Here is a 13,919-nt window from a genome sequence, read left to right as displayed (position 1 = left end):
TCTCTCTCTAAAATCAAGAAAGGAAAAAAACAAATTAAGATGGTCTTAAAAGATGACAAGGATGGAAAGAAATTTGGGCAAAAGGAATAGTATAAGGAGAGCCTTGAAACTAGGTGTCCAGGGCAAATTCAGAAAATGGCAAGTGTGAAATATTAAGAAATATATATATTGGTGTCTGCCCCTGGTTCTTGACACAGAGCTCTTGTAAATAGGCATGCTAGGAGAATCTTTTGTTCTAATGTTTAGTCTTTAATCCCATTTGCTGATGCAGGCCTCCTAAAACCCTTGAAAATTTCTTAAGTGATAAGAGTACTGGGAGCATCTTCTTTTCTAATATTTGGTTTTGATCTTGGTTTCTGATACAGAGTTCCTAAATCCTTTGGAATTTCCTGGGTAATAATGTCCTTTGTTCAGATGAGGTGGCTCTTTGTGGGCTCCTGGATGGGAGCTGGTCACCAGCAAGACCAAGCCATGACTAGAAGCTTGAGATTTTCAGCCTCCATAAAATTCCAAAAGCACATGGTTCAGAAAGCTTCAGGGTTAGTGAACACATCTACATGCTGAGAGGGCGACACACCATAACTCCACAGGGACAGAACTTCCTGTGCTTGGGACCCTTCCGGACCTCGCCCTACTGTTCTGTCTGGCTGTTCTTCTGTATCCTTTAGCATATCCTTTACTACATAATAAACTGATAAACATGCCTCCCTGAGTTTTGTGAGGTATTCTCACAAATAATCAAATCCAAAGGGAGGATTATAAAAACCTGATTTGTAGCCAAGTCGGGGAGAAGTTGTAAGCAACCCGGGGCCTACTATTTGCTACTGGCATCTGAAGTAGGGTGGAAGCAGTCTTGTGGGACTGAGCCCCTAACTTGTGGGATCTGACCCTATCTCCCTCCACGTAGGACACCCAGCTGGTGTTGCAGAGAATCAGTTGGTATGGGAAAAAACCCACCAATTTGGTGTCAGTGTTGTGAGTGTAGTAGTATTTTGAAAGTGAAGGAGAAACACAAGAGTGAATTTCTCCTACACAGCAAGTAAGGCTGGCATGGTGGTAACACAGGAGCTGAGCCTCGAATGAGGAAGTGGCACTGCTCCAGATCACTCTGTTTTTCAGACTGCACCACACTTTATGTTTATGACATTCCTGTGGTCTGTATCTTTTTTTTTGAAAGCATACTTGTATACTTACACCTACCCAAGAATGCTAGGCACTCAAAAAGTTACTGACTGGCCAATTCAGATATATAATAGAATAATATGAATAAATGTCAGAAAAACTAAAGATTCTAGTAATAAATAACATTAAATATTTGCCCAGGCCGGTTTGGCTCAGCATCGGCCTGTGGTCCGGGGAGACCCGGGTTTGGTTCCCGCTAAGGGCACGTACCTTGGTTGAAGTTTGTCCCCGGCTCTGGTTGGTCGTGTGGGTGGTAGCCACTCGATGTGTCCCTTTCACATTGATGTTTCTCTCTCTCTCTTCCTCTCTCCCCCTCCCACTCTATCTGAACAAAAAGTGAAAAAATGTCTTCGGGTAAGGACAAAAAAAAAATTAAATATTTAATGAGATGAATGAAAAATACTTTAAAAAGAGGATTTAGAAAACAATTAATCAGAATCTAGTAGTATGAATCTCTACATCAAGCTGGCCTAGGCAATAAACACGACCTCCCCTATTTGGAAACTGAGAGAATGGTGATTTTGCCGAGATAAAGGACAAACGAGAAGAGGAAGTTTAAAAGGCAATGTTGCATTATGGTTAAAGCATGAGTCACTTAACCCTGACTTCAAATCCTAGCACTACCACTTATTAGTATGGGGAAGATATTTAATCTCTCCAAGAATCAGTTTTGCCCTGGCCGGTTTGGCTTAGCGGTTAGAGCATCAGCCCACGGAATGAAGGGTCAAGGGTTGGATTCCCGGACAAGGGCACATATCTGGGTTGCAGGTTCGATTCCTGACCTTGATCGTGCAGAAGGCAACTAATTGATGTGTCTCTCTCACAGAGATGTTTCTCTTTCTCTCACACACTCCCTCCCTTCCACTCTTAAAAAAAAAAAAAAAAAAAATCAGTTTTGTTTTTTTATCCTCACAAAACAAAAAATACTAATTTTTATTATCATATTACTTTTTTAAAAGATTATTTTATTGATTTTTAGAGCAAAGAAGTAAGAGGGAGAGAGAGAGAAAGAAACATCAATATGAGAGTGAAACATCGATTAGCTGCCTCCTGCATGCTGGAGGTTGAGCCTACAACCCTGGCATGTGCCCTGACCAGAAACTGAACCGGCAACCTTTTGGTACACGGGATGTCGCTCAACCAACTGATGCACACCAACACCAGCCAGGACTATTATATTAATTATTGAGACCCAGATCTGTTAGGCATCCTGGGAGAAGTGATTAAATTAAGGCCTGTGATTGTGATGAGAGCACACTGAGTAAAATGGAAAAAACAGGAAATTCCAAAATTGGTGAACAATTAGAATATTAACAAGGGAGAGCTAGTAGGAGTTAGAATCAAGAGATAAAAATCAGGTCAGCCTCACCCTGGCCGGTTTGGCTCAGCAGTTAGAGCATCAGCTTGCGGTCCAGAGAAACCCGGGTTCGGTTCCCGCTAAGGGCATGTACCTCAGTTGCAGTTTGTCCCCGGCCCTGGTTGGGTCGTGCGAGTGGCAGCCACTCGATGTGTACCTTTCACGTCGATGTTTCTCTCTCTCTCTCTTCCTCTCTTTCCCTCCCACTTTATCTGAACAGAAAATGAAAAAATGTCCTCAGGTGAGGATAAAAAAAAAAAAATCAGGTCATCCTCTGAAGTAAAAGAAAGCATTTGAGGATGTGCAATTTTACAAAATGCTACAAAGGTGAGCAGGACAAGGATGAAAAGGTCACTGCATTTAACAATAAGATATGGTGAACTCTACTTCTTTCCTCATCTATTAAGCTAGATTCTCTTTTTTTTATTTAAACTGCTTTCTTGAACCCAGTATAATTTACTCATTCAAGAAAGAGCTGAAAAGAGCTCTTCTACCCTAAAACATAGCCAGTGGTAATGTCAATGTAGAGGGAATCACGCCTGAACAAATCAGCTCGGATTCTGCTTTTTAGATGCCCTTTCACTGTATCTGCTGTCATTTTAGCAATGCAAGAATGAATAAGGAAGAGACAAAGGAAGTGGCAAGAAAGTAGAGAAGAAGAGTTACACATTCTAAGACAGTGATCTGGGTTCGGTTATTAAGCTCTGGCAAGACTTAGCACATGCTGGGCCAAGTGGCTTGCAAAGTCACCCTATCGTTCAGTTAGCCCCTCCTGGGTCCTTCTCAGACTAAGAGTCAGGGTACCTTTATTTTGCTGCTTTGATATTAACATGTTGTTTGACCCAGAACAAGTTACTTCTCTATTCTGTTTCTCAAGCTGTGAGGCTCTAACAAGAAAGCAGACTCTTCAAAGTCAGGGATTATATCTTAGCTTTTGCATTTCCCCCAGCACACCCCGTTCTGTGCCTAGAAAAGGCTCTGTAATATTTCTGTGACTCGCCCTGGCTGGTTTGGCTCAGCAGTTAGAGTGTTGGCCCACGGACCAGAGAGTCCCGGGTTCGGTTCCTGCTAAGGACACATACTTCAGTTGCGATTCGTCCCCGGCTTTGGTGGGGCTTGTGTAGGTGGCGACCGGTCGATGTGTCTCTCTCATGTCGGTGTTTCTCTCTCTCATCCCCTCTCTCCCTCCTGCTCTATCTGAAGATAAATGCAAAAATGTCCTCGGGTGAGGATAAAAAAATAGAGATTTCTGTGACTCAAGATTACTCTCCCAAATTACAGTTGTGTAATGTTCAAAGATATTTGAAAAGACTTTTTTGTCCACTTCTCATCATATCATCATTGTCAGAGAAGGTTTTATATCCCTTCTTACACTTTAGGCTCCTAGTGGCAGAAATTAACAATGTGTGTTCCTCACACACAGGTGAAAGCTCAATACATGTTACTGAATGAACTACACAGAGTGTCATGAGGAATCTGGGGGAAAAAACTGTCTTCGGAAATCTAGCAACAACTCAAACCTACATTTCTATTTCTACCTCAGAGCCTTTCCTAAGGATATGCAAGTAAAGCAGTGAGTCAAGCAGACTGCCCATGGGAATGTTGGGGTTGCACATACCTGTGTGGATCCGCAGGTGGTTCTTCAGATTCCCAGCTGTAGTGAACTGCTTACCACAGCTAGACTCGGGGCACATAAAGGGCTTCTCTCCATTATGGGTCCTCATGTGTACCTTCAGCCTCTGCAGCACATAGAAACTTTTCCCACAACCTTCTGCAGGGCAGATGAAGGAGCGGTCATTTCTGGAAAAAAAAAAATGGCATGAGCAACAATACTCGAAAATGCTTATTGTGCCCTGACCAGTTTGGCTCAGTGGTAGAGCGTCGGTCTGCGGACCAATGAGTCCTGGTTTTGATTCCGGTCAAGGGCAGGTACCTCGGTTTCGGTTCGTCCACAGCCCTGGTTGGGGTTGTGCAGGAGGCAACCAGTCAATGTGTCCCTCTCACATCAATGTTTCTCTCTCTTTCCCTTTCTCTCTCTCTCTCTCCCCCTCCCACTCTATCTGAAGATAAATATAAAAATATCCTCAGGTGAGAATTAAAAATAAATTTAAAAACAATAAAATGCTTAGTTAGAGAGAACAAGTCAAAGCTTCTATTGACTCTCAAGGCAGATAGTAAATCCCAAACCTGGATATACTAAAGTTACCTGAAGTCTGTTAAAACTATAGATGCCCAGGATTTCATGGGTTTAGGGTGGGGCCCAAGCTTATGCATTTTTCAACTTCGCCAAAATATTATGTTTATAATGAGATTTGAGAACTCTTGCTGCAGCTCATTTAGGTGCCAAATGTTGTATTAAATATTCATCAAGAATGATGTAAATTAAATAATTCAGAGCTTTCTATTAAAAAACAAAAGACAACCCTGGCCAGTTTGGCTCAGCAGTTACAGCATCGGCCCACGGTTCAGAGAGACCATGTTTGGTTCCCATTAAGGGCACGTACCATGGTTGCAGTTTGTTCCCACCCTGGTTGGGGTCGTGTGGGTGGCAACCAGTAGATGTGTCTCTCTCACATTGATGCTTCTCGCTCTCTTTTCTTCCCCCTCTCCCTCCCACTCTATCTGAACATAAATGCAAAAATGTCCTTGGGTGAGAAAAAAAAAAAAAAGACATCTTAATTATAAATTAGCATCAGCCCCTGCTTTTCTTTAATTTGTCAATTGAGGGTACAAGTTCCCGGGGATGCAACAATGTCTTTTGGCTCCGACTATGGAATCTCAGATTTGCTCACCGATGAGTTTTGAGGTGGTACTTAAAGTGAGCTGGCCACACAAATGTCCGGTCACAGCCTTCAACTGTACACTTGAGCTTCTTTTCCACTTGAGGAAGGGGCCCAGAATCTTTGGGTTGCCCATCACCAGAACCAAGGTGGACATTTTCTCCTATAAGAGAGTTACATATTTGTAATCCAGGAAAGAAGCCTGCTCAGATACTTTGGTTCAAAAAATAAAGTTCCTAGTGACCAATTATCAAATACCTATGTTCATCTTCCCCAACTCTCTTTGTATCCATTTAACAAAAGAAGTGAGTGTGCTCCACATCCACATCCCCTTACTCCGAGAACTACCAAAGCCACCATGCTTTGTTTCACGAGACTAGGCCTCTATGGCAAATGTAAGAAATGTCCAAAATGGTTTCATATAAAAAAATCTGAGTTAAACCTATTGTGCATTACACAGATTAGTGGGAAGGCAGGTATATCAACACTCAGAGTGGAGTGCTACAGAAGATGACTTAAAGTCTGAGGTAACAAAATCTTGTGTTTTGAGGAGGAACAGCCATTCTGGCTTAGTTTTGAGCTTACAGTAATTACTTTCTTTTGTAGATGGCCATTCTTGGATTTCTATCTTCTGAAGTAAATTTGGCTGTTCCTATCCTTCTAGAAAATAAGAACCGCCTTCCAATTTCCCGTACCACCCCTCTTCAGTATGAAATATTTAAGAATGCAAAAGCTAGCAGATTTTAAAATTTCTAACCACACTGTAAAAAATGAGAGATACTATCTACTGAAGTTTTTTGCTTAATAGAATAAAAGGAGGAAAGGAGTGAAGCATACAGTGCAGTACCTCCCTTAAATTTAAATAAATCAGTTAATTAAATTATATAAATTCCAAAGTAGCAGGTGATGTTCCTTTTTTATTTTTTATTTTCTTTCAGACATAGTTGGACATCAATTGAGAAAAACATTCCTTTAATTCTGCTATAGGCTGTCGGCCTGCGGTCTAGAGAGACCCAGGTTCAGTTCCCGCTAAGGGCACGTACCTTGGTTGCAGTTTGTCCCCAGCCCTGGTTGGTCGTGTGGGTGGCAACCACTCGATGTGTCCCTTTCATATCGATGTTTCTCTCTCTTCCACTCTCTCCCTCCCAATCTATCTGAACAAAAAATGGAAAAATGTCCTCGGGTGAGGAAAAAAAAAATTAATTCTGCTATAGGCAAATAGACTTCATCTTTCCATTTATATACCTTAGGAATAAGATTTAGATTTCCAAATTTTTCTCAAAAGCCAACAGTTGGATATATATATACGTTGTACCTATCACACTCCCTAAAACCTGACAGTTGATCAAAGGCAGTGTCTTTCCCATTTATTAATCTTATTCCCTTCCTGCCCTACACTCTCCTCGCTGTACTTACTTCATCAAATGCTAGTCATAAAACTAATTGCTCCAAGGTCAAAGTAAACTCTAAGATGCCATCTGCTATTTAATATTAACATTTTCTTTTAAAATGTTGTCCCACAGTTTTATTTGTCTAATTGAAAAAGTAATCCCTGTGCATTGGTAAAATTTAAATAGTATATACCATAAGGGAAATTTCCCAACTCGAAAGCTCCAGCTAATTAATTGCTAATATAAAGTGTGTAGAAACCCTTCACTAATCCAGAGATTTAAACCCACGACAATTGGGGATCTGTGCATTCAATTTTGTAGATATTGTACAATGATATAAACATAAAGCAAAAGAAAAGAGTTGCCTTGTATCTGAGTCCTAATAAAATCGTTCACTTAAAGTGCTCCCTCAATTACTTCGTTTTTGAAAAGAAAAGTAGTGTTTGAAGAAGGCAGTTTAGCCTAAAATAACTTCAACCAAAGATAGTTTTGGATATTTAGAGGTCACCTGAAGAACTGGTTCAAACATTTTAAAAAAGGAGACAAAGAAATTCAACACATCATATTGCAGAGGCTGGATAACAACTGTAAACACTTTAAAGATCCTACAGTTATGTGAGTAGGTCTTTCATTTGGGATACAATTTCCAGTGAGGGTATCATATATCGGTAACCTTTTTCTGTAAAGGGCCAGATAGTATTTTTTACTATGAGGGCTATATGGTCTCTGTCACAAGTACCGAACTTTGCTATGGTAGTTGCCATAGACAATTTGTAGAGCTAACTGGCATGACAGTGTTCCAATAAAACTTTATTTACAAAAACAATGGGTATTTGGTCCTACCCCTGATATAAGCATCAAATGCAAAATTAAAATACTTTTATATTAAATGGGTGTGAACATGATGTGCTTTGATAAACTGTGCTACAGGACTCACAAAGTGACTTCAGTAATGACAAAGGTATTTGTTAAAAACCTGGCTGGTTTGACTCAGGGGTTAGAGTGTCGGCCCACGGACCAGAGTCACAGGTTCGATTCCAGTCAAGGGCACATACTTCAGTTGCAATTTAGTCCCCAGCCCTGTTTGGGGTTGTGCGAGAGGCAACCAATTGACATCTTTCTCACATCGATTCATTCTCATTCATTCATTCTCTGTCTCTCTGTCTCTCTCCTTCCCTCCCTCCCACTCTGTTGGAAGATAAATGGAAAAATATCCTCAGGTAAGGATTTTTTTAAAAAGTTGAATAAAATGTTTCACTGCATGTTAGTAGGTAAATAGCAACTTAAATTCATATATTTCATATAATTTAAAATGTGTGTATAATCAAAATAAAATTTTCAAATAGCAACTTACAATGTTTAATTTTATTTACATATCTAAAGGTTTATTATGTATCACAGCACCCCCCCCCCCCCAAGAAAAGGCTTTACCAAAAAATAAATAAATAAAAAGCCCTGGTCGCTTTGGCTCAGTAGTTAGAGCGTTGGTCCACTGACCGGAGGATCTCCGGTTCAATTCCCAGTCAAGGGTACTACCTGGGTTGCAGATTTGATCCCCCACCCTGATAAGGGTTATGTGAGAAGCAACCAATCAATGTGTCTCTTACCGTCAATGTTTCTTTTTCTCTCTTTCTCTCTCTTCCTCTCCCTCCCTTCCACTCTATCTAAAAATCAATGGAAAAATATCCTTGAGTAAGGATTAATAAAAAAAAAAAAAGGCTTTAGGGAACCATTTCATTGAAAAAAATGGAAGATTATCATGTATTTGAACTCACCTTACACTCAAGCATATCAGGTAGTTGTTATGTAGCAAAGTAACATATTTTTTTTTAACTCATCTTTATTGTTGAATGTATTACAGATGTTTCTCCCTTTTTTCCCCATTGATCCCCTGCTCCCCATTCCCGCACTCTCCTGCCTTCCCCACACTATTGTCGGTGTCCATTGGTTATTCATATATGCATAGAAGTTCTTTAGTTTATCTCATCCCCCCTTCCCTTTGAGATTCACCAGTCTAACAACCAATTTGTACTTCTTAATTCCTTCACCCACCTACCTACCCCCCACCGCTCTGGCAAGCAACAAAAAGTTCTCTGTATCTATGAGTCTGATTCTATTCTGCTTGCTTGTTTTGTTTGTAGATTCAATTGTTGATAGATATGCGTTAGTTGCCATTTTATGGTTCATATTTTTGTTCTTCTTCACCTTCAAGAAGACCCTTCAACATTTCATATAATACTGGTTTGGTGATGATGAATTCTTTAGCTTTTTCTTGTCTGGGAAACTCTTCATATGTCCCTCGATTCTAAATGATAGCTTTGCAGGATAGAGTAATCTTGGTTGTAGGTCATTGCTTTTCATCACCTTGAATATCTCTTGCCACTCCTTTCTGGCCAGCAAAGTTTCTTTTGAGATATCAGCTGACAGTCGTATGGGAGCGCCTTTGTAGGTAACAGACTGCTTTTCTCTCGCTGCTTTTCAGATTCTCTATTTTGTATTTAACCTTTGGCATTTTGATGATGATATGTCTTGTAGTGTGGACCTGTTTGGGTTCAACTTGTTTGGGACTCTGTGCTTCCTGGACTTTTATGTCTGTTTCCTTCATCAAGTTAGAAAAATTTTCTGTCATTATTGTTTACAATCGTTTTTCAATTTCCTGTTCTCTCTCTTCTCCTTCAGGCTCCCCTATGATGTGAATGTTGGCATCCTTGAAGTTGTCCCAAAGGCTCCTTACACTATCCTATTTTTTTGTATTCTTTTTTCTATTTGCTCTTCTGATTGAGTGTTTTTTGCTTCCTTATATTCCAAATTGATGGTCTGCTTCTTGGCTTTACCTACTCTACTATTGAATCTGTGTAAATTATTCTTTATTTCAGCTAGTGCATCCTTAATTTCTGACTTGCCCTTTTTTATGTTGTTGATGTTCTCACTAAGTTCCTCAGAGGTCTCCTTAAGTTCCTTGAATGTCTCACTAAGTCCCTTGGATGTTTCTCCAAGTTCCCTGAGCAACCTTATAACCTGTGTTTTGAACTCTGCATCTGTTAGATTGCTTATCTCCATTTTGTTTAGTTCTTTTCCTGTAGTTTTGTTCTTTTCTTTCAATTAGAACATGTTTCATCTCCTCATTTTGGCTGCTTCCCTGTGATTGTTTCTATATATTAGGCAGAGTTGCTATGCCTCCTAGTCTTTGTAGGGTGGCCTACTATTGTAGGTGTCCTGTAGGATTCAGTGGCACAGTCTCCCTGATTACCCCAGCTGGGCCCTCGCGGTGCACCCCTAGTGTGGACTGTACACCCTTCTGTTGTAATTGAGTCTTGATTGCTATTGGCACATCAATGGGAGGGGTTTACTCAGGCTGATCAGCTGCAAGGACTGGCTATGCCCACTAGCCACCACCTTGGAGGATCAGCTGTGTAGGGGCCCACCACACAGAGCACCACACTTACTTCATCAGGGCTCTGGTACCCACTGAGTCCACTCATTGAATGTGTCACTTGTGGAGGTGGTTGGGTGGTGGTTTTTTGATGTGGTCTGAAGCTGTCCACCAGGTGTGCTGGCTCTGGGGCAAGGTCAGTCACTGCCTGTGCTCTATCCAGGGCCACCCAGCATAAGCTAAAGAGTGAACTGCAGATGGCTGCTTCTTGTGCTGGGCTTGGAGGTGTCCAGAAAAAGCCAAGCTGTGAACCAAGTCTGGCTACTTCTAGTGCCAGGCCTGGGGCCACTTAACGAGAGGTATGGGACTCGCTGAGACTGGCCCCTCTTGAGCCCTGGCTCCACACTGCTCTTGTGGGCTGCTGGGTCACACAGGTCCCTCTGGATCCCCGGCTTCCCACTGCTCTCGTGGGCGCTGGGTCACACAGATCCCTCTGGATCCCTGGCTTCCCACTTCTCTTGTGGGCTGCTGTGTGGTACAGGCCCCTGTGGAGCCCCAGGTCCCGCCCGTTGGTGGCTGGGGAGTACTGCTGCCCAGTGGGGCTCAGCTCCTGCTCAGCCTTTGCTGTAGCTTTTGGGGATGGTTCTCTCCTGCTGGTCTGTGCTTCTGTTGCTTAGGGATGGATGTCTACTCCCCAGCTTCTGTTGCTGGGGGTATATCTCGACTCTGATCGGGCTGCTACTGTCAGGGATGGTGCTGAGCTCCCGGACATTTGTGGTTTCCGCAACCGGCACCTTGACAGCTCCACTACTGTGCACTGGTCTGTGTTGACACTGGGTGTCCACTGGTCCAATGGTGCCAGGTGCACTGGTGGGCTCAGGTACCAGATGCTGCGTGTTTGAGAGATTTTAGGAAACTGAAGCAGAATCCAAGACAGGCCAATCCTATGGTAAAGCCACTGGAAACAGCTTGGATGGGCCCAAAGTTGGGTGAGGCAGGGACTCGGGGAATCACCAGGGCGGGGCCAACAGTGTGAGCCAGGTTGCTGGAGTCCCAGATATGGTGGCAGTCTGCCTGCCCTGTGGGGGCAAGGCTCACAAAAGGAACAATGGCCTCCACCAGCATGTCTGTCCAGGAGAAAGCTGCCCCTCCAGCCCTCGTCCAGGGGCCAAACAGCTCAGTTCTTCCCTGTTCTCTGGTGCCCTTTAAGCTGCCTCCCCTCCGAGCTCAGAGGGAGTAGGTCTGAGTAAGTCTGTGCGTGGCCCCTTTAAGAGGAACTGCTGGGGCTTCTGCAGACAGCCGCAGCCTCCCTCAGCCTCAGTTCCTGCTGGGTTTTCCAGCCAGAAGTTATGGGGACTTTTCTTCCTGGCACTGGGACCCTGATCTGAGCACCTGGTGTAGGACGAGGACCCCTCACTTCTCAGGGAGGGACCTTCCCAGCTGAGGTATCCTCCTGATCTTTATCCGCCACACATGGGTGTGGGACCAGCCTGTCTGCGCTTCCACACCTCCTACCAGTCTCGATGTGGCAGCTTCTTTAATTTCATAGTTGTAGGACTTCCATTCAGCTCGATTTCAGGCGGTTCTGAATGATGGTTGTGTTGTAGTTTTGTCGTAATTTTGATGTGGTTGTGGAAGGAGGCAACTGCGTTTACCTACGCCACCATCTTGACCGGACTCCACAAAGTAACACATTTTGAGAGTAACAAAAACATCCATGCGATGCTTTCCTGATTATAAAGCATTTCCCAGATAAAAATTTTACTTAATCTCTATAACCTGATGAGGTAAGCTACCTGATTCTCTATGTTCTCAACATGAGAAAATTGAAGCTAAGGGAGGTTATATTCCCCAGAGAACTGGTAAATGATGGCACCAGGTATGGGTCTCAGGGCCCCCAAATCCAAATCCCAAGTTCCCTCCCCACACTGCTTCTTATTGACAAATACAGCACTACTTCCTCAATGCAAAGTGGAGACACTGAAGGCTTCAGGATCCAGAGATTAGCAACAGCATCTCAGAAAGAATTTGAACTTCAGAACTCCCCTTAAATAGCAAAATAAATCATTTTAAGCAGTACTGTGATAGTCACATGCAGAACCTATTTTGAAAACTAACAGTAGTTTGTAGTTCTCTGTGCAGGAAAGATTTAGGTTAATGTTTCTAAAATAAAAATATTGTGACATTTTCTCAGGGATCCTTGAACTCTGTATGAAAACCTTTTTAAATTTTCATTTGCATGAAAATAATAAGCATATTCTTATAATAATCATATGCCTATTCTAGGTTATCTGCATGAGCTCCAAACCACTTAAGCTTGGTTGTGATAATGCATGTTGTACCTTACCTTAATAATTAGTTGTATTACCTTAATTATCACAGGTTAATGAGAAAATACAGAGGCAAATCTAAAACAAAAAGTATTATGGCAGGCAGTCTCCCTCCTGGGAGCACAGCTGGGCCTTTCCCCTCCCCCACCCCCTCCAGGTACATTATCTTTACCTTTCTTTCTCCTAAGCTCCAAGGGTCCTTCTTTGGCCTCTGTAACTTTCTAAATAAACTTTTTCTTATTAAAAAAAAAATATATGAACACACACACACACACACACACACACAATGGCATGCTATATAAGTAAAGGTTTGGCAGCAGTTTAGGAGTGGTAGAACAGAGCCATGGCCCTCAAGCTTTCACATCCATCTAAACTACCAAAAGGGCTTCCTAAAAGATTACAAGCTTCTGATTCAGTAGGATAGGGCCCTAGTATCTGCATTTCTAACTTCCTAGGTGATGCTGATGATCCAAGGACCACACTTTGAAAATTACTGGATAGAGAAAAGTGGCAGAGGAAGTAGTATAGACATACTGAACTCAAAAGATACAACACTACAGCCTTCATAGCTAGTTGCTAAATTGTCATGAGTAGCAGTTAAGTTTCAGCAAAACATAACTCAAAATATAACCATTGCATGACCAAAATTTCTGCATAGAATACTGGAAAATACCACAGGAGTCTCACCATTACTGCTGGTTTTTGCATTCTTTGCCAGTTGTGCACGAGTAGCAGCGATCAAACTGTCATGGGCCAACTCCTGAACCCGGAGGAACCATGGAATGCTACTGTCTGTGCTCTCATTGGAGAGGAAATCATTCCCTGAATCCTCTGCCTCATCTTGTACGAATACTAAGTGCTCAGCTGAAGAGCTCAGGCCTGGAAGATACAAGAGGGTATGTGCCAGTTAGCCACCAAGGATCCTTTTATTGGCCCTAACTAAAAAATCCTGTGTGCCCTGATCAGCTATTCCAGATCTTCACCTCTCACCTCATGCTTCAATTCTCACACAAGATTAGTTTATCACCTTTCCACTCCCAGCCTACTGGCTGTCTTTATTTTACCTCCTTCTGGTCCTTACTCGAAACCAAGCTAACTTTTACCTCTAGTATCCCCATCCTATCCTTCGATTATTCCTTCATGTTTCCTTCAGCTGTCTCCTCTCTACCAGCCAGCTTACAGCCTCCCTTATAGCCTTTAAATCTGTCCAAGCTCAAGTCTCCCCCATCTTTATTTTTTTTAAAAGAATAAAGTCCCAAGTAATTCTCTAGCTGTCACCTTTACCTGTTCTTTTAAAGTCAACTTTCTTGAACAAGTATAACTTTTAACTTATATATCTAGTTTCTTACCTGCAATCTCTTTAACCCCGGCCTTCATCTCTACTACTGCAAAAATAATTGCTCTCATTAAGGTCACTAGACATACACTTCCCAGTCCTCATCTCACTAAGCCATTCTGCAGTATCTGGCATGATCTAGTACCTTTTCTGCTTTAACGTGTTTTTGT

At 42.3% G+C, this 13,919-nt stretch overlaps 1 protein-coding gene across 3 annotated transcripts in view; it reads right to left on the bottom strand.

The window, feature by feature from the left end:
- The window catches only part of ZNF410 (zinc finger protein 410), a 45,394-nt gene that overhangs the window by 11,685 nt on the left and 19,790 nt on the right, over positions 1–13,919 (bottom strand). For all 3 annotated transcript variants that reach the window (XR_004959469.1, XM_036260397.1, XM_036260407.1), the window contains exons 5-7: positions 13,101–13,292; positions 5,332–5,482; positions 4,158–4,339 (exon numbers count right to left, since the gene is read on the bottom strand). Coding sequence is in view for 2 of the 3 variants with exons in the window: in XM_036260397.1 (XP_036116290.1) it covers positions 4,158–4,339; positions 5,332–5,482; positions 13,101–13,292 (525 nt within the window). In the remaining variant the exon portion in view is untranslated. The remainder of the gene's footprint in view (positions 1–4,157; positions 4,340–5,331; positions 5,483–13,100; positions 13,293–13,919) is intronic.

The sequence above is a fragment of the Molossus molossus genome, unplaced genomic scaffold, assembly GCF_014108415.1.
Source record: "Molossus molossus isolate mMolMol1 unplaced genomic scaffold, mMolMol1.p scaffold_m16_p_1, whole genome shotgun sequence".
NCBI lineage: Eukaryota > Metazoa > Chordata > Mammalia > Chiroptera > Molossidae > Molossus > Molossus molossus.
This window is presented reverse-complemented; position numbering and strand designations above follow the sequence as displayed.